The 25,357-nt window shown below is 38.9% G+C and overlaps 1 protein-coding gene across 25 annotated transcripts in view; it reads left to right on the forward strand.

The window, feature by feature from the left end:
• The window catches only part of DLG2 (discs large MAGUK scaffold protein 2), a 2,208,086-nt gene that overhangs the window by 1,702,705 nt on the left and 480,024 nt on the right, over window positions 1–25,357 (forward strand). For all 25 annotated transcript variants that reach the window (XR_003517338.2, XM_027578649.2, XM_027578631.2 and 22 more), the window contains one exon: window positions 8,433–8,569. Coding sequence is in view for 24 of the 25 variants with exons in the window: in XM_027578649.2 (XP_027434450.2) it covers window positions 8,433–8,569 (137 nt within the window). In the remaining variant the exon portion in view is untranslated. The remainder of the gene's footprint in view (window positions 1–8,432; window positions 8,570–25,357) is intronic.

The following is a 25,357-nucleotide window of genomic DNA, read 5'->3' on the forward strand; positions in this document are numbered from 1 at the left end:
TATTATTCTAGGGAAATGATCATCAAATTTAGCATGCATCCCTGGGCTTTCTGGTTTAGGATATCTGACGTGGGCCCCAAATTTTGCAAATCCAGCAAGCTCCCACATGATGCTAATACCACTGGTGTGAGGATCACATTCTGAGAATCACTGTTTTACATGAGAGACTATGGACTCTGAGAAACAAACTGAGGGTTCTAGAGGGGAGGGGTTGGGGGAATGGGTTAGCCTGGTGATGGGTATTAAAGAGGGCACATTCTACATGGAGCACTGGGTGTTATGCGCAAACAATGAATCATGGAACACTACATCAAAAACTAATGATGTAATGTATGGTGATTAACATAACATAATAAAAAAATGAAAAGAATAAAACATTTCCTGAAAAGTAAAAAAAAAAGAATCACTGTTTTAGAGCAATCAAATGAAGATAAATAAAGCAAGAGAAGTAGCAAGAGAAATAGAGAAGAAACAAAGCAGTCTAATGTGAGTGTAGAAATGAAAAAGCAATAAGTAATGTTCTATGTAATTCAGAAAGAGCAAAAGTCCATCAGAATTTTGCAGGCCTTTTGGAGGAAAATTCTGGATAACTGGCTGGGCTCTTTGCCTGCGGGAACTGGTTCATAGTTACCTTACTCATTTTCATTGTAAAAGAGGATGACGTACATACATACATACATATGATTTCCATTAGAAAGAAAGAGAGTTGGATATTGCAGGCAACCACTCAGACCATAAAGATTTGATGCTGTATTAGTTTACTGTAGCTGTTATAACAAATGACTACAAACTGGGTGGCTTGAAACAACAGAAATTTATTCTCTTAAAGTTCTGGAGCCTGGAAGTCTGAGATCAAGGTGTCAGCAAGATTTGTTCCTTTTGGAGAATTCTGAGAGTTTGTTCCATTTCTCTCTTTTGACTTTTGGTGGTTGCTGACAGTCCTTGGCATTTTTTGGTTTCTAGATGCATCACCACAACCTCTGCCTTTATTGTCACCTGCACTATTCCCTGCATACCTGTGTTTCTGTATCTAAATTTTCTCTTCTTACTAAAAAGGTATATTCAGTATAACCTCATCTTAAATTGATTAAATCTGCAAAGACCCTGTTTCCAAATAAAGTCACATTCAAAGTCATCAGGGCTTAGGAGCTTAGCAAATGTTTTGATGGGACATAATTCAACTCAGCGGATGCCATGTGAGTCACTTGTGGTATATGGAGCAAGATGGGTAGATTGAGAAAGGTGTATGTGATGAGAAAACAGAGTTAGTAATGTGAAATTTAATAAAGGAAAACCACTATGGAGTATGCTTGGAGTCGGGAGGACAGAAGGGGGAGCTCTCATGCCCTATCACTTATGGTCAATTGCAGACCCAATAGGAAAGACGTAACTTGCAAGTCCTTAGGACTTTAGCTACTACTTTACCACTCCAGCAGAAGTAATAAAGGTTTTCCTCTTCCCCCTGGCAATAGCCCAGCCTATGAGAGACTCTCAACTCAGCCAATGAAAAGCCACTATACTCCCAGTATACTGCAGTAGATTTTTGTTTGTAACAGCCCTTCCAACTTTCTCGTTTGCTCCATAAAAGAGTGCTTCTCTGAAACAAATAATACATTATATGTTAAAAAAGAAGAAGAAGAAGAAGAAGAAGAAGAAGAAGAAGAAGAAGAAGAAGAAGAAGAAGAAGAAGATAGCAGGAAGGGAAGAATGAAGAGGGGGAATCAGAGGGGGAGATGAACCATGAGAGACTATGGACTCTGAGAAACAAACTGAGGGTTCTAGAGGGGAGGGGGATGGGGTGACAGGTTAGCCTGGTGATGGGTATTAAAGAGGGCATGTACTGCATGGAGCACTGGGTGTTATACGCAAACAATGAATCATGGAACACTACATCAAAAATTAATGATGTAATATATGGTGATTAATACAACATAATAAAAAAAAGTTAAAAAAAGAGTGATTCTCTCCTTTGCTGTCCAGTATTGCCTATAATTTTACTATAGCTTGCTTATTCCAAATTGCAGTTTTCTTCTATTGCCAAATAAGCTCATTTTTTGCTGATAAAATAACTGGCAGTCTTACTTTTAAGGTTAACATTAACCATAGCTAACTGTTTAAAAGCTTCAGCTCTTAACAGAGAGAAGGCTGGGGCAAGTTCAAGAGAAGAAATTTTCAGGATAGGACAGAGGCATGGTCAAAGCCAGAGAAGAAAAGCCTTGAAGGTAAAAGGTTGAGTATTGTAGAGGGGGAAGAAAAAGAATAATGAGAAAGTTCTATAGTGGAAGGGAAAGTTTAGGTTTAGAAAAAAATGAACAAGGAAAGCTATAAGAAATGGGGCTTTTCATGATAAAATAGTCATTAAAGTGACGTATTAAAAGAATGAGTGGGTAATATGAGGTACACTGAGAAAAAGTTTGGAGCATTGACTGTGTTAATTGGGTGATCTGTGGGACATTCTTTTTTTCTTTCTTTTCTTAAACATTTATTTATTTATTTGAGAGAGAGAGAGAGCAGGAGGAGGAGCTGAGAGAGAGTCCCAAGCAGGCTCTGTGTGGAGCACAGAGCCCAACTCGGGGCTCAATCCCACCAACCACACCCAGACCAGGATAAGAACGGAAACCGAGTCAGTCACTCAAACGACTGCATCACCCAGGCGACCCTGTGAGAGATTTTTTAAGCAAGATTGAGCATGCTGAGCTAGTGCTGTGGGAATTTTGTTTTTAAGATTTTATTTATTCATTTAGAGAGCATGCATGCATGCCTGAGTGGGGGTGGGGGGGAAGAGGGAGAGGGAATCTCCAGCAGACTCCATGCTGAGCAGAGCCTGCCACAGGGCTCAAACTCATGACCCTGAGATATGACCTGAGCTGGAACAAGAATTGGATACCTGACTGACCGAGCCACCCAGGCACCCCCCAGTGCCATGGGAATTTTAAAAAAAGAACTGCTTTTTTCAACCCCAAACTTTGTCTTTTGGACCCAGAGAGAATCCAGAGAGTAAGTAAATAAAGCTTTGGCTTTTAATTAACCATACCAACAGTGCCCCGTGAGATTAATTAATCTTCCAAATTGGAAAGTGCATTTCTGGTGTTTTTTAAGCAAAGTTTTCTCTCTGGAGGGGAAGAGATGTCAAACAGCTATCTGTGTGGGCCAGACTCACAGGTAAAGTTTTGTGTGTGTGTGTGTGTGTGTGTGTGTGTGTTTTTTAACCGAAATGCATGTACCTGAAGTTAAATTGCCCACATGGGTGAGCGCTTTCTAAAACAGGGCCAGCCAGGGGGTAGAATGGATTCTGGTTCCTTTAATAAAAACATGTAGTCAAAATGTACAGAATGCCACTAGTGTTTTCTGTAAAGTAGTAAACACCTTACCTAGCGGATCCTAGATCAACTGACAGAAGCGGCCTGCTTAATAATAGTGAATTGTTTGGAGAGGCCCCAAGAGTGTTCTAGTAAAGTCACACAAAATGAAATTGAACCAAGTTATTGAATGGTTATAAGACATCATGGGGCTTCATTCTTTATACCCACAAAGAATATATGGGAACATTGTAATCATACGATTCTTTTAAGCATTTGAGTTTTTATTCTGAGCTTCTCAAGCACAATATCAATCTATGCTGCCAAGATTTTTGCTTTTAGTTCCCCACCTCTCAGTAACACCTGCTCCTCAGTGTAGGCAGACAACAAGCGAAAAGGGTGAACTGTGATCTGTTCCTCCTCCTGTTCTATTTTATAGGATGAAGAAAAGGTTTTGTGTGGGAAAAGCTTAAGTTAAAGGTTTTAACAAGGCTCAGACATTCCTTTCCCTATGCCTGCCTGCATGTCCTGTCTCAACCTGAGAAATTTAAATTTGGGGATATGCAAGAAATATGGAAAGAGGAACCCAGCTTTATGCAATAGATGTAATCCTGAAATTCTGTTTGCACATCACATGTTTGTCAACACAGAAGTTGTTAATTGCTTCAAGAATTAGGTGTTTAAATTTCACCTGTTTTTTTTTTCTTTACTAGGATACTGAAATATCTGCTGATTTTACTCCCCTTTGTGATTTTAGTATTTATATTTTTCTGTGTCAGCTTTGTTTATTGCTGGTACTTGCATAGACATGTTTAGGACTATTCTTAATAGCCAAACATTCCACAGTAGATAATGTTAGCGTCCATGTTTTTGCTGAGACCCACCAACTCTTTTCACTGTTTTATAGTTGATTAGTCTGCCATCACCTGATGGTCCAGAGCCATTTCTTCCCCCACCCACCCCCGCCCCGGGCCATTTTTTTTCTTTTTCTTTTTTTTTTTAAGATTTATTTATTTGAGAGAGAGCAAGAGAGTGAGGGTGAGGCAAGAGAGCACGAGGGGAGGAGGGGCAGAGGGAGAGGGATAAACAGACTCCCAGCCGAGCTCAGTTTGGGGGGGAAGGGGCGGAGAGCCTGATGGGACCATTTCTTATTCATAGACACTTCAAAATGATGATCATTTCTCTAAATTGGTCACTTCCATAAAAGCAGTATTTTTGCTATTTGTAAGGCTTCTTACTTTTAAATCTTCATCAGACTCATTGTATTTATCCTATTAGGGACCATTCTAGCTTATCATAAGTACATGTTTTGAGTGTTTGCCAGGCATTTCTGCCTAAATTTCCAGCCCGATAAAACTGGGATTTTATGAGCATTGTGTAATGTAAGTCAGGGCAGCTGACTCTTCCGTCATTAAGTCACCTGGAATCCAGAGGATGTGTTGGTTTGAAAGGTGCGTTCTCTGTTATCGAGTCTAGCTTAACCTTCAAGACTCAGCAAATGCTAAACCTTTTGTTGATTCTTCTCCTCCACTGAGTAAGTCACGCTCCCCTCTGGGCTCACGTAACACTAGTACCATTACAGAACTCATTCTAGCCGGTTAAATCATGTCAAGGAGTTTAGGTATTGGTTTCTCAGGACAGCTTGAGACCTTGTTGAGGGCAGAGAATTTCAGCATCTGGTATGTGCTAATTCCTATAGAACATGGATATACTTATTCCCTTACCACAGATGAGACGATTACGGCTCCATTTGACACAGTTAGTAGATGGAAGAATCAGGGTGTGAAGCTGAGTCTGCTGTTGCCCATTGCCTGCCCAGTGGTTGGCATAAACTCTGTGCGGACTGAGGACAGAGATCAGAGTTAACCTGAGGCAAGTAAAAACAAAATCCAGTTAGCCCCTCCAACTAACAGTGCTCACTTTTTCAGCTGTCCCTCATTCATTAAAGCTGCAAGCTTCCTCTTTAAAAGAAGAGGCTTTCTCAGAGATTTGTGACTTTCTTCATTCTTTTATATTCATTTGTTCATTCATTGTTCATTCGTCCTTTTAATAATTAGGAGGTCACTATATAACTGGCCTTATTCTATTGCGCAGCATAAAATGACAGAAATCCCTGGTGTCGTGGACTTCCTATTTTCTTCAAGAAGACAGACAATAAAAAAAATAAAATACATGAGTGACTTATGTGTTACAAGGTGATAAGTGCTAAGGTAAAATGAAAAGTAGATCAGGATAAGGAAGTGGGGTGCATGGTTAGGAGACAGTACTAAATAGGAAGTCAGATTCAGGCTCTTAGAGAAATTAAGATTTGAACAAAAACCTGAAGGACGTATATTCCAGGTAGAGGAAACAGGTAGATCAAATGCCCTAAGGTGGGAGTATGTCCACTGTGTTCTTGAAGTATCAAGACTGCAACTGTGTCTCGAATGGAATGAAGACAGGGAATATTACCTAATAAGGGGATAGAGTGGTCCTATAATGTAGGCAGCCTGCCCCTGCTTTAACAAAGTATATGCAAGGAATCCCTGGTGCCTCCAAACTGATAATTTTGGATTACCCTGTGGTCCTGGCCCACATTTGTCTTCATTGAGTAGTCTCCAAAAATCAATGGCACTATCTGGACTTAGAACATTGCATCAGCCAGGTTCAGCCACACTCACTCATATTTCTGTAGTGTTGGCCAATCCCTTCTTTTACATTATACTGACCGCAGTTGACAGCAACTGCTTATATGATTCATCATAGGTACTCAAGAGATGTTTGTTGAATAGATGGATACATGAGTGAATTGGTAAATGAATGAATGAGGACAGATTTAGTCTTACAACACAGATGGATACTCCCACCTGTAAATAAATTTGTGTTCTGGCTGTAGACATAAGCTACATATTTACTTATGTCAAATTAAACATCTGCAATATGGCTGAGTGTTGATTAAATGCTGATTATTTTTCAGTGTATCCATGTTCCTTCAAAGCGAAATCAGGGACAATTTTCAATTCTGTAACCTCAGAGTGTTCTTTCTAAAAACAGCTTGTTTCACCTTGAGCAGAGTCACTAGTTAAAAAGAAGTATTTAAACCTAATCTCAGGGGAAAAAATTATTTCCTTTTTAGCTGATATATTTATGTCTACAGTATAGTGATTCCATTGTCTTGGTACAATCTTCAACTTCAAATGTCAACTACATAGTTATTCCCTTTGTAGGACTTAACCTTATTTACAGCGGTAATTTGTTTCTTATCTCTTCTGTAACTCAGTGAGTCTATGGCATTTACTATTATTACAGTGGATGTAAATCAGAGTCCCTGGATTTGTTTTAACCTTTTCTTTCCACAGTTTGGAATGACTTCTATACCATTATAAATGCAGATTGATCCTAGCATGTGGGTATGAAACTTTTGTAAATGTATTTTTTTAATTCCCCTATAATCATATATACATGTAAAATAACAGTTTTGAAAAACATGAGCTGACACGCATTATAAATTTCAAAGGAAAAGCCAATTGGGAAGCATTTTATTTACTCTTAGTCACCTTTTGCTCGATAAACAAATTCTTTAAATCTGAGGCAAACAAATACATTTATAAATCTATGGCATGTCAAAGCATCAATAAAGAATAATTACCCACTTTAGTAGGATATTAAATAACAATTATTTTAACTGTCCTATCAATTTAAATCCATTTTCCATTTATTTTAACAACTATTATAGTTAATTTAACAAAAAATTATTTCAAATGTAATTTCAGAGGTGTAACTTTATAATTTACTATGCCATTATTTTTCCATTATCTAATCACTTATGCCATTAAGAGCCCTATTCAATATTTAATCAATAAAAGCATAGTGAAGTGGAGTTTTTTAAGTGTTTTCATTGTCATATAAAGTGCCAAAAATTTTAATGATTTTATCATAAAACAGGTATGTGGTTTTAAAAAAAATACTACATAACTTAGTGTACGGTTTGTTTAAAAAACATTTCTTAAGCCAAGTAAGTCATAGAAATTTCCTCTGCCTTTAGTATAAATTCTTTGATTTATATTTATTTTTCTGAGTAATTTGCATGGTAATTATAATTTTGAAATGCAGTGAATATATAACCTATAAGTATTATATTGAATGTGTATTCAATCATATTCTGGAAAGATTTTTTTTATTTTTTACACTTTAAAGTGTAAAATTTTTTTATTTTTTAAAAATAAAAATTTAAAAAAAATTTTTTTTATTTTTTACACTCATTCTTTGAAAGTGGCCCCATATGGTTTTTAATTATTCTTACCATTCCATAGTTTAATATAAATAAAAGTTTTGTAAGCTATAGTACAGTATAAATTTATCTCTCAAAATAGAAAATTGCCATGTTTAAAATGATTTGATATTCCATGACTTGTTATAAAAATAATAAAGGTAAAATATAGAATCTATTTCTTGTGTCTTTAGACTGTGTACAGGGATGATTCATTTCTTGTGTATTACCAGCCTCACTAGCAGTTAATAAGTGCCAAGGAGTATGAAAATATGACAAGGTGGCCAGAAAAGAAAACAAGAAGGATAAGCATCTAGCTTCTTTTTGCCTTATCTTCTCTCAAATTATTATATAAATATCTCATGTATCTTCCTCGTGGCTCTTGTCTGAGAATTTCTGGAATTTTCTAACAGCTGTACTTTTAATCCTGAAATGTCAAAAGTGTCTAGGTCTCTACCCAAATGATTGGCAATACTTCTCTGTGCTAGAAGAACAACAAAGATGAGCTCATCAACTCCACATGAGCAGGACTATACTTGTGCTTTGTCTGCCTCACCGAGGATTCTTCCACATCCTTTTGCCTGATCCCTATTCTGGCCAGTCACCCATTATCTGCTAATTAGCTAGGGAGCAACAGTTAGGTGTACAGTCTTGAAATAGAACAAAACTAATGACCACACGGGCTTGACTTCAAGAGCTTTGCCTCATTAGCATTAATCAACAAATCTTCAAATGTTTAAAGAACAAAAGCGATTGAAGTAGAATCCTTACTGTTATTTATTACCATTGTAATAAATCAAGGATTAATTTTTTTAGACTATTTAAATATGGCTAATGACATTTTCTTTAAAAAAAAAAAAAGCTTTTCTTTTTCTTTCCCATAGGTTTGGGCTTCAGTATTGCAGGAGGTGTGGGGAACCAGCACATTCCTGGAGACAACAGCATTTATGTAACTAAAATTATAGATGGAGGAGCTGCACAAAAAGATGGAAGGTTGCAAGTAGGAGACAGACTGCTAATGGTAAGTGTGATTCATGCAAAACTACATTTGTATTTATAAAGCTCTTGTTTCCCAGTGTATGACTGTCATAGTTCAGGCTGTCATAACAAAATACCATAGACTAGGTGGTTTACACAACAAAAAATTTATTTTCTCAGAGTTCTGGAGGCTGGGAAGTCCAAGGTCAAGGTTCTGGCCCATTCAGTTCCTGGTGAGATCTCTCTTCCTGGCTCGCAACCATCTTCTTGTTGTGTCCTCACATGGCCTTTCCCCTGTGCTTGGGCTGAGACAGAGATCTTTCTCTTCCTATGAGGCCACCAGTCCTATTAGATTAGGGCTTCACCCTTAACTCATTTAATTAATAACTTTAATTACCTCCTAAAGACTCTGCAAGGGGTGCGTGGGTGGCTCAGTTGTTAAGCGTCTGCCTTCGGCTCAGGTTATTGTCCCAGGGTCCTGGAATTGAGCCCCGCATCAGGCTCCCTGCTTGGTGGGAAGCCTGCTTCTCCCTCTCCCACTCCCCCTGCTTGTGTTCCCTGTCTCACCGTGTCTCTCTCTGTCAAATAAATAAATAAAATCTTAAAAAGAAAAAAGACTCTGCAAGTATAGGCATATTGGGGGTTAGAACGTTAGCCATGAATTTGAGGGAATGGCCACATTCAGTTCATAACAGTGATCACTGGCAGAAATGGAAAAGAAGGGAGAGCAGATTTTGTGGTGGGAGATTTCAAAAGTACATGTACAATTGTATCTGCTTTGTTGACATTTTAAAGAAAATCTGAATTTTCACTAGTTTTCACAGATACAAGACACAGATTGTTATTTTTCTAATATAACCTATTAGCCCAGCCTGAGAGAGTGTTACATCCCTACTGCTAGGGAGGTGGGCTTTGTATATAAGAAAGGGAACTTCACTATCTGGTTTATTGATATGTACATTTCTATGTCTCCCTGTGGTCCCTTGTTCAACCAGTGTAGACAGTGTAAACAGTCCCTGATTTCCCAGGAATTCATAACCTGAGTTCTGTCACATGTGTAAATGGATCCCTTCTTCCACCCCCAACTGACAGGGTTACAGCTCTTTTATTTACCAGCTGCCTACATGCTTCAGGAACCCTGAGCAATGACTAACACCAGAACATAGCTGCCCTTCCCAAGCCATAGAGTTCTAGGATAAACTAAAGCAAAATTAAGGCAGCACATAAGCAGTACAAATTTGGGATTGTACTTAATAAAACTACTTTATCTCTATTTACTGTTTTATACCAAACCTTCAGGATAATAATCAAATACTGAAAATTAATAGAAGAGAGCTCTCAAGAGAAGTATATTCATATCTAATCACATGTCTGCCCTTGTAAAACATGGCCTCTAATGTCTGCAAGGAGCCAACATGAGTGAGAAGTGTTTGGAAAAGATCAATTTATATTCTCAACAGGATAGTAATTTCTGTGACATGTGCAAGCTTCAGAGGTTGAACCTCAGAGTACATTGTGCCCACTTCTCTGGGCTTTAGACAGCTTGTCCTTAGTCCCATTGGTCTACTTTCATAGTTGTCAATGACCTTGGTATTGAATTAACTGAATAAACCTTTATAATAATCTTGATAACTAATATTTATTTGACATTTGCTATGTTCCATGTACTTTTAAAAGTGCTTTTTTGTAATGAATTTATTTCTCTCAACAACCTGTTTTATATAAGCAAAAAGGAACTGAAGTATAGAGAGTTTTATTAACTTGACCATAGTGCTATAGTTAACAATGGACAGAACTGGATTTCAAATCCAGGCACTCAGGCTTATAAGCACCAAGCATGATCTTTCATTTGTTTCCTAGAATTTGTCAGTCAATTCTTTATTCATTTTATTTAGTTATCATTCATTCATTCATTAATTCTTTTACTTAACAAATAATATGATGAACACGTACCATGTCTCAGGCAATAACCACTACTCAGAAAGGAACTCTGTCAGGAGAAAATGTATGATCAAACTGGATGGCAAAAAATATGGCATTAATGACTTCAGTCAAAGTAGCAATGAAGAGTTTGGGCTTCTTTACCACCTTATTTTCTTTCTTTCTTTCTTTCTTTCTTTCTTTCTTTCTTTCTTTCTTTCTTTCTTTCTTTCTTTCTTTCTTTCTTCTTTTTCTTTCTTTCTTTTTAACCATTTTATTGTAGTATGGTTGACATATAAAGAGCTTTACATATTTAATGTATATAGCTCCATGGGTTTGGGTATTAAGTATATACCCAAGAAACCATCACCCTTATCAAGGCCATAAATATATTCATCACTTCCCAAAGTTTCCTCTCACCACTATTATTATTATTTTGTGCTGTGTGTGGTGAGAACAATCAACTAAGATCTACCCTCTTAGCAAATTTTCAGTATGCAATATGGTATTGTTAGCAATAGGCCCTATACCATGCAGGAGAACTACAATTTTCATTCTTGAGACATTCTGCATTTTTTTTAGCTAGTTTTTGTGTTTTGTGGTTTGTTTTTGTTTTCTGGGGTTTTTTTGGCTTTGGTGTAAAAATTGTTTTTTTATGATGTTGTGTCTTCTGAACCAGGAAAGTATTATTGAGGTATAAGACCTAACAACTTCTCTCAAGAATATAAACTTTATTGTTAGGAATAAAATACACCATGATATCCATCTTTTATGTAGCATTAAATTTGAAAAAACTGAAGAGGACATTTTCATTCTAAATTAATGGCTGTCATAATAATACATTTGACCTTTGACTCATTGTTCTGTAAGAGTTTGGTTGTAGACAACTCTTCTGACATTTCTTTAACTGCTGCTTTTGTAGTATCAAACTAGATGTTGTGTTGCTAATTGCTTGAAGTTCTGTTTAAATTTCTAGCTTTATTTAAAAAAAATAAAAAACCTCAAAGTCTATATAATTCTGTCAAAGGATTTTCCAGGCACCATGCTATTTTTCCATTACCATTTTCTTGATATTCATTGTACATGTAATAATTTCAAAAATAGCTGAGACATAATCTTTAACTATTTTGAGTTTTACAGCCTATTTAAAAAAAAAAAGAATCTTCAACAATAATAGGTCTTTCCTCTCTTATGTAAGGAAAACATAATTAGTACTTCCAGGGCAACTGCCAAACTGAATCTAGAAATGAAAGAAAATGATTCATTTTATAATATTCTGAAAGAAAAATAATGCTGAGGAGAAGAATAAAAAAAAATCATGGAAGCCACCCCAAAGGACCAATTATCTTGCTTCAACCCAACAATATTTATTAATGCTCTCCTTCTGTCATTCCTTTCCACATCCTTTTCTCTTTATTACCCTACATTCACATCATCTTCATCTTTCTCCTCTTCCACTCTCCTCCCCCAAAGGAAGTACAAATAATTTAGATTCCGTGATTTACCAGCTGTACCACACTGTATATTTTTCTCCAAATAGCTATTCTTCTTTCTAAAGCAATTTGCACTGCTCCCTCTTCTCACTCCTTAGGAAAAGTTCCCCATATGTTATTCATTCATAGTTCTGTAAGCACACTGGTCTAAAATGAAACTCTGTTAATTTCCTCATACCATATGTTATGGGTCCATTCCCCCAACACGTACTTATTATAACACAGAATTGAAAAGTATCCATCTTAGATGTTATCTTATTCCAACTCATTGGTACATCAGAATCCACAGAAAAGCGACGTGAAGTAGTCCCTCACTCTGCTAGAACACACTAAGGATGATTCAATAATTTAATGCCTCCTAGAAGCTACCCATTAGACACTAGTCATCATTAGATTTGTTTTTTCTTAAAATTATATCAAAATACATTTCCCTATACATTTCTTGCTTTATTCACAGCTCTGTCCCTTGGAGACAGACAGGTGAAGACTAATTCCTCTTCTACATTTGTTTGAAACTTAGGTCTTGCTACTTTTTCATTTCTCAGCCTTTTAAGATGTTTTACACATTTTCTCTCACTCTTGCAGTCAGTTTTACCACACATCCATTTATCGTCTCTAAGTAGATTACCCTTTTAACAAAACTTTTGATTCTTTAGAATGTTATTCCCCCTTTTAAAACCACAGGCAATATTGTTGCATCTGACCTTTACATTTATTCTATAATAAGGAAAAAATTATCCTGCCTATCACCTTTGCCCTAAGACTTAGTATTTCAAATAAAATGACTTTAACATCAGTCCTCTCTGATGTTTCATGGTGTGCTCAGATGCATGGTATTTGTTCTCTTTATCAAAATAATATATTTTTAAATTCCCCTGCTGCTTGGCACTTATTCACTAGAATTTTGTTTTTTTATTTTGTCAAATGACAATGACATGTGATTTTTATGGATTGTACCAGTAGTTTAGTGTTGTGATCTCAGACTACATACATTAACTTCTGGCCTTGATTTCTTGAGACAGATGGTCAAGAGGTTAACAGTACTGATAAGTTTTAAATTCATTCATATATTTTTACACACTGGTTTTTATTAAGCCCTATCAAGATGATACATAGGGCCACATATATTACAGAAATGTGATCGTCTTCATCTTTTTTCTACACAATCCCAGCAACTTTGAATCCAGGGTCATCTGACTGTCTTTTCTACAGGGATAACGTGAGCTGCTGATTGTCAAAACTTTCGTCACATTGTGATTGAAAGTTTATAGTCTTAGTCTCTTTTTTTCATAACTTTTGCTTGACATTGAAAGAAAAAAATTGTCAGTGAGAGAGCTTTTACATTTTTTAGAGAATATGTCTGTGTTTTTATTTCCTTAGAGGGAAGGAGTAGACAAGGGGAAAGGTTAGAAAGGCATTGAAGTGAAGTGGGGAGACGGTGGACTCACAGACGGCCAGCCAAAATTAATTCGACTTAAGTGACCTTTGACAAGTCATGTACATCTTTGGTCTTCTGTTTTGGCCTCTATACCATGGTACCAGTGCCTTAGATCAGTGTTTCCCAAATGTGTTTTAAAATATTAATCTCATTACTGTGTCACATGAAAAGGTCAACTAAGTTTGGGAAATTCTACAACCTGTATCTTACCTCTCTTACAGATTCTCAGTGAACTTAAGTATATTAAAGGGTCAGTGAAGTTCTGTAGTCAGGGAACTAATTTAATTTGAACACTATAATCTTCAAACATACTTCATTATGCAGCCCTTTGCTTAAAGTGATGCTTATAAAGCACCTAGAACTAGTGTTCAGTGGCGTATACTCTGGATGTACTGTGTGCGAGTGACTCTTTTTTAATTTTTTTATTATGTTCATTTAGCCAGCATATAGTACATCATTAGTTTTTTTTTCTTTTTATCAACTTATTTTATTGAAATTCAATTTTTAGCATTAGTGTATCATTAGTTTCAGATGTTCAGAGTTCAGTAATTCATCAGTTGCATGTAACACCCAGTGCTCACTACATCACATGCCCTCCTTAATGCCCATCACCAAGGTACCCCATCCCCCCACCCATAACATTGCCTTTAAAAATGATCATACATTTCTTTTTTTTTTATTTTTTTATTGTTATGTTAATCACCATATATTACATCATTAGTTTTTGGTGCAGTGTTCCATGATTCATTGTTTGTTCATAACACCCAGTGCTCCATGCAGAACGTGCCCTCCTCAATACCCATCACCAGGCTAACCCATCCCCCTACCCCCCTCCCCTCTAGAACCCTCAGTTTGTTTTTCAGAGTCCATCATCTCTCATGGTTCGTCTCCCCCTCTGACATACTCCCCTTATCTTCCTCTCCTGTTATCTTCTTCTTTTCCTTTTTTCTTAAAATATGTTGCGTTATTTGTTTCAGAAGTACAGATCTGTGATTCAACAGTCTTGCACAATTCACAGCGCTCACCGTAGCACATACCCTCCCCAATGTCTATCACCCAGCCACCCCATCCCTCCCACCCCCAACCACTCCAGTAACACTCAGTTTGTTTCCTGAGATTAAGAATTCCTCATATCAGTGAGGTCATGTGATACATGTCTTTCTCTGATTGACTTATTTCACTCAGCATAACACCCTCCAGTTCCATCCACGTCGTTGCAAATGGCAAGATCTCATTCCTTTTGATGGCTGCATAATATTCCATTGTGTATATATACCACTTCTTCTTTATCCATTCATCTGTCGATGGGCATCTTGGCTCTTTCCACAGTTTGGCTATTGTGGACATTGCTGCTATAAACATTGGGGTACACGTACCCCTTCGGGTCCCTACATTTGTATCTTTGTGGTAAATCCCCAGTAGTGCAATTGCTGGATCGAACAGTAGCTCTAATTTCAACTGTTTGAGGAACCTCCATACTGTTTTCCAGAGGGGTTGCACCAGCTTGCATTCCCACCAACAGTGTAGGAGGGTTCCCCTTTCTCCACATCCTCGCCAACATCTGTCGTTCCCTGACTTGTTAATTTTAGCCATTCTGACAGGTGTGAGGTCGTATCTCATTGAGGTTTTGATTTGGATTTCCCTGATGCCGAGCGATGTTGAGCACTTTTTCATGTGCCTGTTGGCCATTTGGATGTCTTCTTTGGAGAAATGTCTGTTCATGTCTTCTGCCCATTTCTTGATTGGATTATTTGTTCTTTGGGTGTTGAGTTTGATAAGTTCTTTATAGATTTTGGATACTAGCCCTTTATCTGATATGTCATTTGCAAATATTTTCTCCCATTCTGTCGGTTGTCTTTTGGTTTTGTGGACTGTTTCTTTTGCTGTGCAAAAGCTTTTTATCTTGATGAAATCCCAATAGTTCATTTTTGCCCTGGCTTCCCGTGCCTTTGGCGATGTTTCTAGGAAGAAGTTGCTGCGGCTAAGGTCGAAAAGGTTGCTACCTGTGTTCTCCTTTAGGATTTTGATGGACTCCTGTCTCATGTTTAGGTCTTTCAACCATTTGGAGTCTATTTTTGTGTGTGGTGTAAGGAAATGGTCCAGTTTCATTCTTCTGCATGTGGCTGTCCAATTTTCCCAACACCATTTGTTGAAGAGACTGTCTTTTTGCCATTGGACATTCTTTCCTGCTTTGTCAAAAATAAGTTGACCATAGAGTTGAGGGTCCATTTCTGGGCTCTCGATTCTGTTCCATTGATCTATGTGTCTGTTTTTGTGCCAGTACCATACTGTCTTGATGATGACAGCTTTGTAATAGAGCTGGAAGTCCGGAATTGTGATGCCGCCAGCTTTGCTTTTCTTTTTCAGTATTCCTCTGGCTCTTCTGGGTGTCTTCTGGTTCCATGCAAATTTTAGGATTATTTGTTCCATTTCTTTAAAAAAAGTGGATGGTATTTTGATGGGGATTGCATTGAATGTGTAGATTGCTCTAGGTAGCATTGACATCTTCACAATGTTTGTTCTCCCAATCCATGAGCATGGAACGTTTTTCCATTTCTTTGTGTCTTCTTCAATTTCTTTCATGAGTATTTTATAGTTTTCTGAGTACAGATCCTTTGCCTCTTTGGTTAGATTTATTCCTAGGTATCTAATGGATTTGGGTGCAATTGTAAATGGGATAGACTCCTTGATTTGTCTCTCTTCTGTCTTGTTGTTGGTGTAGAGGAATGCCACTGATTTCTGTGCATTGATTTTATATCCTGCTACTTTACTGAATTCCTGTATGAGTTCTAGCAGTTTTGGGGTGGAGTCTTTTGGGTTTTCCACATACAGTATCATATCATCTGCAAAGAGTGAGAGTTTGACTTCCTCTTTGCCGATTTGGATGCCTTTGATTTCTTTTTGTTGTCTGATTGCTGTGGCTAGGACTTCTAATACTATGTTGAATAGCAGTGGTGATAGTGGACATCCCTGCCGCGTTCCTGACCTTAGGGGAAAAGCTCTCAGCCTTTCCCCATTGAGAATGATATTCGCTGTAGGTTTTTCATAGATGGCTTTTATGATATTGAGGTATGTACCCTCTATCCCTATACTCTGAAGAGTTTTGATCAAGAAAGGATGTTGTACTTTGTCAAATGCTTTTTCTGCATCTATTGAGAGGATCATATGATTCCTGCTCTTTCTTTTGTTAATGTATTGTACCACATTGATTGATTTGCGGATGTTGAACCAGCCTTGCAGCCCAGCAATAAATCCCACTTGGTCATGGTGAATAATCCTTTTAATGTACTGTTGGATCCTATTGGCTAGTATTTTGGTGAGAATTTTTGCATCCATGTTCATCAAGGATATTGGTCTGTAATTCTCTTTTTTGACGGGGTCTTTGTCTGGTTTTGGGATCAAGGTAATGCTGGCCTCATAAAATGAGTTTGGAAGTTTCCCTTCCATTTCTATTTTTTGGAACAGTTTCAGGAGAATAGGTATTAATTCTTCTTGAAATGTCTGATAGAATTCCCCTGGGAAGCCATCTGGCCCTGGGCTTTTGTTTCTTGGGAGATTTTTGATGACTGCTTCAATTTCCTTAGTGGCTATAGGTCTGTTCAGGTTTTCTATTTCTTCCTGGTTCAATTTTGGTAGTTGATACATCTCTAGGAATGCACCCATTTCTTCCAGGTTATCTAATTTGCTGGCATAGAGTTGCTCATAATATGTTCTTATAATTGTTTGTATTTCTTTGGTGTTGGTTGTGATCTCTCCTCTTTCATTCATGATTTTGTTGATTTGGGTCATTTCTCTTTTCTTTTTGATAAGTCTGGCCAGGGGTTTATCAATCTTGTTAATTCTTTCAAAGAACCAGCTCCTAGTTTCGTTGATCTGTTCTACTGTTCTTTTGGTTTCTAGTTCATTGATTTCTGCTCTGATCTTTATGATTTCTCTTCTCCTGCTGGGTTTAGGCTTTATTTGCTGTTCTTTCTCCAGCTCCTTTAGGTGTAGGGTTAGGTTGTGTATTTGAGACCTTTCTTGTTTCTTGAGAAAGGCTTGTATTGCTATATACTTTCCTCTCAGGACTGCCTTTGCTGTATCCCAAAGATTTTGAACAGTTGTGTTTTCATTTTCATTGGTTTCCATGAATTTTTTTAATTCTTCTTTAATTTCTTGGTTGACCCATTCATTCTTTAGTAGGATGCTCTTTAGCTTCCATGTATTTGAGGTCTTTCCGACTTTACTCTTGTGGTTGAGTTCTAGTTTCAAAGCATTGTGGTCTGAAAATATGCAGGGAATGATCCCAATCTTTTGGTACCGATTGAGACCTGATTTGTGACCTAGGATGTGATCAATTCTGGAGAATGTTCCATGGGCACTAGAGAAGAATGTGTATTCTTTTGCTTTGGGATGGAATGTTCTGAATATGTCTGTGAAGTCCATTTGGTCCAGTGTGTCAATTAAAGTCTTTATTTCCTTGTTGATCTTTTGCTTAGATGATCTGTCCATTTCAGTCAGGGGGGTGTTAAAGTCCCCCACTATTATTGTATTGTTGTCAATGTGTTTCTTTGCTTTTGTTATTAATTGCCTTATATAATTGGCTGCTCCCATGTTCGGGGCATAGATATTTACAATTGTTAGATCTTCTTGTTGGATAGACCCTTTAAGTAGGATATAGTGTCCTTCCTCATCTCTTATTACAGTCTTTGTTTTAAAATCTAGTTTGTCTGATATAAGGATTGCCACCCCAGCTTTCTTTTGGTGTCCATTAGCATGGTAAATGGTTTTCCACCCCCTCACTTTCAATCTGGGGGTGTCTTTGGGTCTAAAATGAGTCTCTTGCAGACAGCATATTGATGGGTCTTGTTTTTTAATCCAATCTGATAGCCTGTGTCTTTTGATTGGGGCATTTAGCCCATTTACATTCAGGGTAACTACTGAAAGGTATGAATTTAGTGCCATTGTATTACCTGTAAGGTGACTGTTCACTGTCTGTTGTCTGTGTTCGTTTCTGCTCTTTGCTGCTTTTGGGTTCTCTCTTTGCTTAGAGGACCCCTCTCAATATTTCTTGGAGGGCTGGTTTCGTGTTTGCAAATTCCTTTAGTTTTTGTTTGTTCTGGAAGCTTTTTATCTCTCCTTCTATTTTCAAACACAGCCTAGCTGGATATAGTATTCTTGGCTGCATATTTTTCTCGTTTAGTGCTCTGAAGATATCTTGCCAGTCCTTTCTGGCCTGCCAGGTCTCTGTGGATAGGTCTGTTGCCAATCTAATGTTTCTACCATTGTAGGTTACATATCTCTTCTCCCGAGCTGCTTTCAGGATTTTCTCTTTGTCTCTGAGACTCGTAAGTTTTACTATTAGATGTCGGGGTGTTGACCTATTATTATTGATTTTGAGAGGGGTTCTCTGTGCCTCCTGGATTTTAATGCCTGTTTCCTTCCTCACATTAGGGAAGTTCTCTGCTATAATTTGCTCCAATATACCTTCTGCCCCTCTCTCTCTCTCTTCTTCTTCTTCTGGGATCCCAATTATTCTAATGTTGTTTCGTCTTATCGTATCACTTATCTCTCGAATTCTGCCCTCGTGATCCTGTAGTTGTTTCTCTCTCTTTTTCTCAGCCTCTTTATTTTCCATCATTTGGTCTTCTATATCGCTGATTCTCTCTTCTGCCTCATTTATCCTAGCATTTAGTGCCCCCATTTTGGATTGCACCTCATCAATAGCCTTTTTGATTTCGATTTGGTTAGATTTTAGTTCTTTTATTTCTCCAGAAAGGGTTTCTCTAATAACTTCCACACTTTTTTCAAGCCCAGCTAGTATCTTTAAAGTCATGATTCTGAACTCTAGGTCCGACATCGTACTAATGTCCATATTGAGTAGGTCCCTGGCTGACGGTACTACCTCTTGTTCTTTTTGCTGAGGTGATTTCTTTCGTCTTGTCATTTTGTCCAGAGGAGATTAGATGAATGAGAGAACAAAATGCTAACAGGTTTACAACGTCCCCAGCAAATATACTGTATACAAATCAGAAAAGACCTGAAACCAGGGGAAAAGAAAGGGAAAGAAAGAAAAAAGAAAGAGAAAAAGAAAAAAAAAAAAGAAAAAAAAAGATAAAAACAAAAACAAACCAATACAAAAAAAGCAGAATATGACCAAATATGATCAGGCTAGTGCATAGATCAGTGCCACACACTAGTTTTTGGGCGTATTTTGGTCTGTTAGAAAAAAGTGCCTCCTAAAATTTTAAAGGAAGAAAGACATATATGTACAAAATAAGGGTTGATACAATGAAGGGATGGAAGATGACTGTAAAGATGAAAGTTATAAAAGATTTTATAAAAGGACTTGGTAAGATAAGTTGTTTGAAAAAAGAAAGAAGATTTAAGAAAAAAAAAGAAAAAAAAAAAGGAAAAAGGGAGAGAATGTGATCAGGCAGGAGACTAGAACAAAGCCATACACTAGTGATTTAGGGTATATTTTGATCTGTTAGAAGAAACTGTACCTCAAAATTTTAAAGAGAGAACAACTTATATATATATGCCAAAAATAAGGGTAACTACTATGAAGGGATAAAATATGACTCTAAAAATGAAAAATAGAAAATGTTTTTTTTTTTTTTTTTTAAAAAAGGGATTGATAAGATGTTGGTTGAAAAAGGGAAAAAGAAAAATAAAAAAAAAACAGTCAACAAAAATTAACTTTGATGAAATAATGAATCATGGTAAAAAAAAAAAAAAAAGCCATGAATCTATGTGCAGTATTCCCCTAGCGCTGGAGTTCTCCCATTCTCCTTGATCGATCAACTTGGTCTTGGCTTGCTGGCTGTTTGTGCTGATCTTCTGGGGGAGGGGCCTGTTGCTGTGGTTTTCAAATGTCTTTGCCGGAGGCGGAATTGCCCCGCCCTTGTCGGTCCGGGCTAAGGAAGCTGCTCCGGTTTGCTCTCAGGAGCTTTTGTTCCCTGCAAGCTCTCGGTACAGCTTTGGAGGACCAGGGCAGAAATGGTGGCCTCCCAATCTCCACCCAGAGGAGCTGAGAACTCGGGGCCCCGCTCCTCAGTGCGCCCACAGAGAAAAGCAGTCACTCCCTTGCCCCGGTCTCCGGCCGCTCTCCGTGCTCACCCAGCCTGTGACCGAGCGTTGCTATCTCTGGCACCCGACCCTGCACGGAGTCTCCAAACCCAGCAGATCCCTGCAGTGCGTTCCCGCACCGCTCCTCCCAGGGAAGGAAGGGGAGTCTCCCCGGATCTGCTGCTTGTTGGGTCCCTACTGGGGGAGCCGTGCCCCGACTGGGCCGCAGATCACAGTTTATGGCAACCCCGAGCTGAGAGCCCGCGCCTCGGCTCCGTCTCTGCAGCCGGCTTCCCCGCTCTGATACCTGGGAGCTCTGGCGCACTCAGGAACCCCCGGTCTCTCTGTAACCCCAAGGGTCCTGAGACCACACTGTCGGGGGAGGATTCCACCCCCCGCTTAGCCACTGCAGCGACGTCCCTCCGCCCAGCCAACTTCTAAAAGGTCCGATTTTGTGCTCCGCGGCTCTAGCACTTGCCAGAAGCGGCCGGCGGAGGCCCCTCCCCCGCCGTCTATCCTCCCGAATATCGCCTCGGATTCACTTCTCCGCACGCCCTACCTTCCAGTAAGTGGTCGCTTCTCTGTTCAGAGAGTTGTCGCTACTCTCCTGTTCGATCTCCTGTTGAGTTCGTAGGTGTTCAGAATGGTTTGATCCCTATTCAGCTGAATTCCTGAGACCAGATGAAATCTAGGTCTCCTACTCCTCCGCCATCTTCCATCATTAGTTTTTGATGTAGTGTTCAACAATTCATTGCTTGTAACACACAGTGCTCATCACAACACGTGTCCTCCTTAATACCCATCACCCGGCTACCTGATCCCCCCCATTCCCATCCCCTCTGAAACCTTCAGTTTGTTTCCCGGAGTCCATAGTCTCTCATGGTTCATCTCCCTCTCCGATTTCTTCCCATTCAGTTTTCCCACCTTTCCCCTATGGTTCTCCGTGCCATTCCTTATGTTCCTCATACGAGTGAAACCATATGATAATTGTCTTTCTCTGCTTGATTTATTTCACTTAGCATAATATGCTCCAGTTCCATCCATGTCGGTGCAAATGGTGGGTATTCATCCTTTCTGATGGCTGAGTAATATTCCATTGTATATATGAACCACGTCTTTATCCATTCATCTGTTGAAGGGCATCTTGGCTCCTTCCACAGTTTAACTATTGTGGACATTGCTGCTATGAACATTGGGGTGTATGTGCCCCTTATGTATCTTTGGAGTAAATACCTAGTAGTGCAATTGCTGGGTCATAAGGTAGCTCTATTTTCAACTTTTTGAGGAACCTCCATACTGCTTTCCAGAGTGGCTGCACCAGCTCGCATTCCCACCAACAGTGTAAGAGCGTTCCCCTTTCTCTACATCCTCGCCAACACTGGTTGTTTCCTGTCTTGTTAATTTTGGCCAATCTAACTGGTGTTATTTTTATTTCAAAATTAATATCCTATGGTAAGGACATTAAGTGGATTTAGGGAATGTGAATGGAAACAGTACAATTTTCTGAACGAGTATTAGTTGTGAGCACCTAAGTTATTCTTTTTGGTGATTTACAAAACTGCCCAGTTTCACCCAAATATTAATAAGAAAATCATTGAAGGTAATGCAGATATGTAGAAATTTCTGAATAATGAACAGGACTTGAAATCATTTCCATTTGTTAGACTGACCTTAGATGAGAACTGAAATGGGTAACACCCTCTACACATGGCTCTTTCCTGCCACCAGCACACGCTTCCACGCAAAAGAGGTTTCCATCTGTAGCACCCACATAGTCCTCACTCCAACCGCTGGGAGATGGAGAGGGCAGTCAGTACTGTTACTCTTATTTTCCAGAAGAGAACGTTGGAGCTCAGAGATAACAAAGGGATTTCCAATATGACATAACTAATAAATTGTGAAATCAGATTCAGGCCTAGATGTCAATGTCCTAATGCCACATTCCCTCCACCAGTTCACGCAGCCCTTCTGGTTCTTAATCCTGCTCTCATATTTGAATCACATGGTAAGTTTTTGATCACTCTGGATGCCCAGGCCTCAATCAACCCTGAAGAATCAAATGAGAATCTCTGTGGTAGGCACCATGCTTCATTTTTTAAAAAAATGTTAAGTCTTCCGGGTGATTCCAATGTGTAGCCAGGTTAAGAACCACAGTCCTACGTTGATCTAATCACATTCTAGCCTGTTCTGCGGCTGCTCCACAGCTTCTCCTGAGGGTGACCTTGATGGTAACACTCATTCTATCAAGCCAGTACAGAATCCTTTAGCATTTTCCAACAATGGGCTGAAAGGCATTCAGAAATAGTTCACCCTTCAAACTTTGTCCCCTGCAGTTAGAGTACTTTCTGAAGCATCAGGGGGAAAAAAATCTGGATAATTATTTCTTGGACTCGGATGTAATTTTTCCCAAATGTAATAAAATTACAATGCAGTGCAATGCAGTGACATATCTTATTTGAGGGTTAAAGCCTTCCATTATGTTGTTTTCTATTTCTTTTGCTTATATTGGTTTAACTCTGTTCATAGAATTTGCTCTATAGGTAATATATATATAGTGCCTACTACAGAGCAGTGGTTTTAAAATGATTTCAATAGCACATTCCACCAGTAAAACACAAAAAGTTGCCTCTAACATATGTATAGTTCCCTTCTTTATATTGCATACATATATCACTATGCTAATACATAATGTGTATTTTAAAACATACATAAAAATAGAAAGATAAAAATATTAATAGAAGTTCAGATACAGAATTCTTCCTGTATCCAGTGGTTTGCCCTTGGGTTCATATTATATTGTCCATTTTGGTGATCACTGCTATAGAGGAAGCTGGAAAAGTCAATCAAAACATCATCATTATTTGCTTTGTCTATATATGCAATAAAAAGTTAAGAAATTCTAATGGAGAAAGGAATTCACACTGTTGGAGGTTTGATCATGTCCCTTATAATCTAACGTAACCCAGTGCTCCCATTCTGTACCAGCCTTTCATCCTTATATGCCATGCCTGCCACAGAGTGAGTGTCCCATAAATGTTCACTGTTTGTTGCAAGATCTTCATTTCTTATCCTTTCTGACTCAACACAAATGTAAGCTAGAAACTCAACACAAATGCCTCATTCGTCCTCTAAATTAGGGAATTTTGATAGCTTTTCCTTTGGAATGTAATTTTTAACATATTTATCTAATTGTTTCAACATTTATTAAGTGCCTACTATTTATAGTGCATCAGTTGGGGGATTACAAAGATGAAAACACTCTAATTAGACAGCAGGTGAATGGGTGAATGGTGAATGAGATACCAGCTTCCAGTTATGGAATGAATAACTTAGAGGGGAATAAAAGGTACAGTATAAAGAATATATAGTCAATGGGAGAGGAGCAAGATGGCAGAGGAGTAGGAGACCTAAATTTCATCTGGTCCCAGGAATGCAGCTAAATAGGGATCAAACCATTCTGAACACCTACAAACTCAACAGGAGATCGAAGAAAAGAATAGCAGCAACTCTCTGAACAGAAAAGCGACCACTTTCTGGAAGGGAGGACGTGCAGAGAAGTGAATCTGAGGCAATATTCGGGAAGATAGATGGCAGGGGAGAGGCGGCCGTCCACCACTACTGGCAAGTGATAGAGCAACGGAGCACAAAATCGGAACTTTTAGAAGTGGGCTCCGCTGAGGGACGTCGCTCCAGTGGCTAAGGGGGGATGGAACTCTTGCTGGGACAGTGTGATCTCAGGACCCTCGGGGTCACAGAAAGACCGGGGGCGCCTGAGTGCGGCAGAGCTCCCAGGTATCAGAGCGGGGAAGCCAGCTGCAGAGACAGAGTCGAGGAATGGGCTCTCACCTCAGGGTTGCCATAAACTGTGATCCGTGGTACAGCTGGGCCACAGCTCTTCCAGCAGGGACCCAACAAGCAGCAGATCCGGGGAGACTCCCCTTCCTCCCCCGGGAGGAGTGGCACGGAAGCGCACCGCAGGGATCTGCTGGGTTTGGAGACCCCACACAGGGTCGTGTGCCAGAGATAGAAACGCTCGGTCATAGGCCGGGTGAGCATGGAGTGCGGCCGGAGATGGGGAGACGGGAGTGATTGACTGCTTTTCTCTGGGGGGCTCACTGAGGAGTGGGGCCCTGAGTTCTTGGCTCCGCTGGGGCGGAGATTGGGAGGCTGCCTTTTTCACTCTGGTCCTCCAAAGCTGTACGGAAAGCTTGCAGGGAACAAAAGCTCCTGAGGCAAACCCGAGCAGATTACTTAGCCTGGACCAGCAAAGGCAATTCCACCTCTGGCAAAGACATTTGAGAACCACAGCAACAGGCCCCTCCCCGAGAAGATGAGCAAGAACAGCCAGCCAAGACCAAGTTTACTGATCAATGAGAATGGCAGAACTCCAGGACTACGGGAATACAGCACATAGAATTTATGGCTTTTTTCCCAAATTCTTTAGTCTTATTTTTTTTTAAATCCTCTTCTTTCTTTTTTCAACCAACTTCTTATCTTATAAATTCCTTTCATAAAACCTTTTATAATTTTCATCTTTACAGTCATATTCCATCCCTTCATTGTATTTACCCTTATTTTTGTACATATATAAGTTGTTCTTTCTTTAAAATTTTGGGAGGCACTTTCTTCGAACAGACCAAAATACACCCGAAATCTAGTGTGTGGCACTGATCTATGCACCAACCTGATCATATTTGATCATATTCTTTTTTTTTAATCTTTTTCTTTTTCTTTTCTTTTTTCTTTCTTTCCCTCTCTTTTCCCCCGATTTCAGGTCTCTTCTGATTTGTTTAGTGTATATTTTTCTGGGGTTGTTGTTACCCTGTTAGCATTTTGTTCTCTCATTCATCTATTCTCCTCTGGAGATGGAAAAAATCACCTCAACAAAAAGAAGAAGAGGCAGTACTGACTGCCAGGGACCTAATCAATA

Source organism: Zalophus californianus, chromosome 11 (genome assembly GCF_009762305.2).
Source record: "Zalophus californianus isolate mZalCal1 chromosome 11, mZalCal1.pri.v2, whole genome shotgun sequence".
NCBI classification, from domain to species: domain Eukaryota; kingdom Metazoa; phylum Chordata; class Mammalia; order Carnivora; family Otariidae; genus Zalophus; species Zalophus californianus.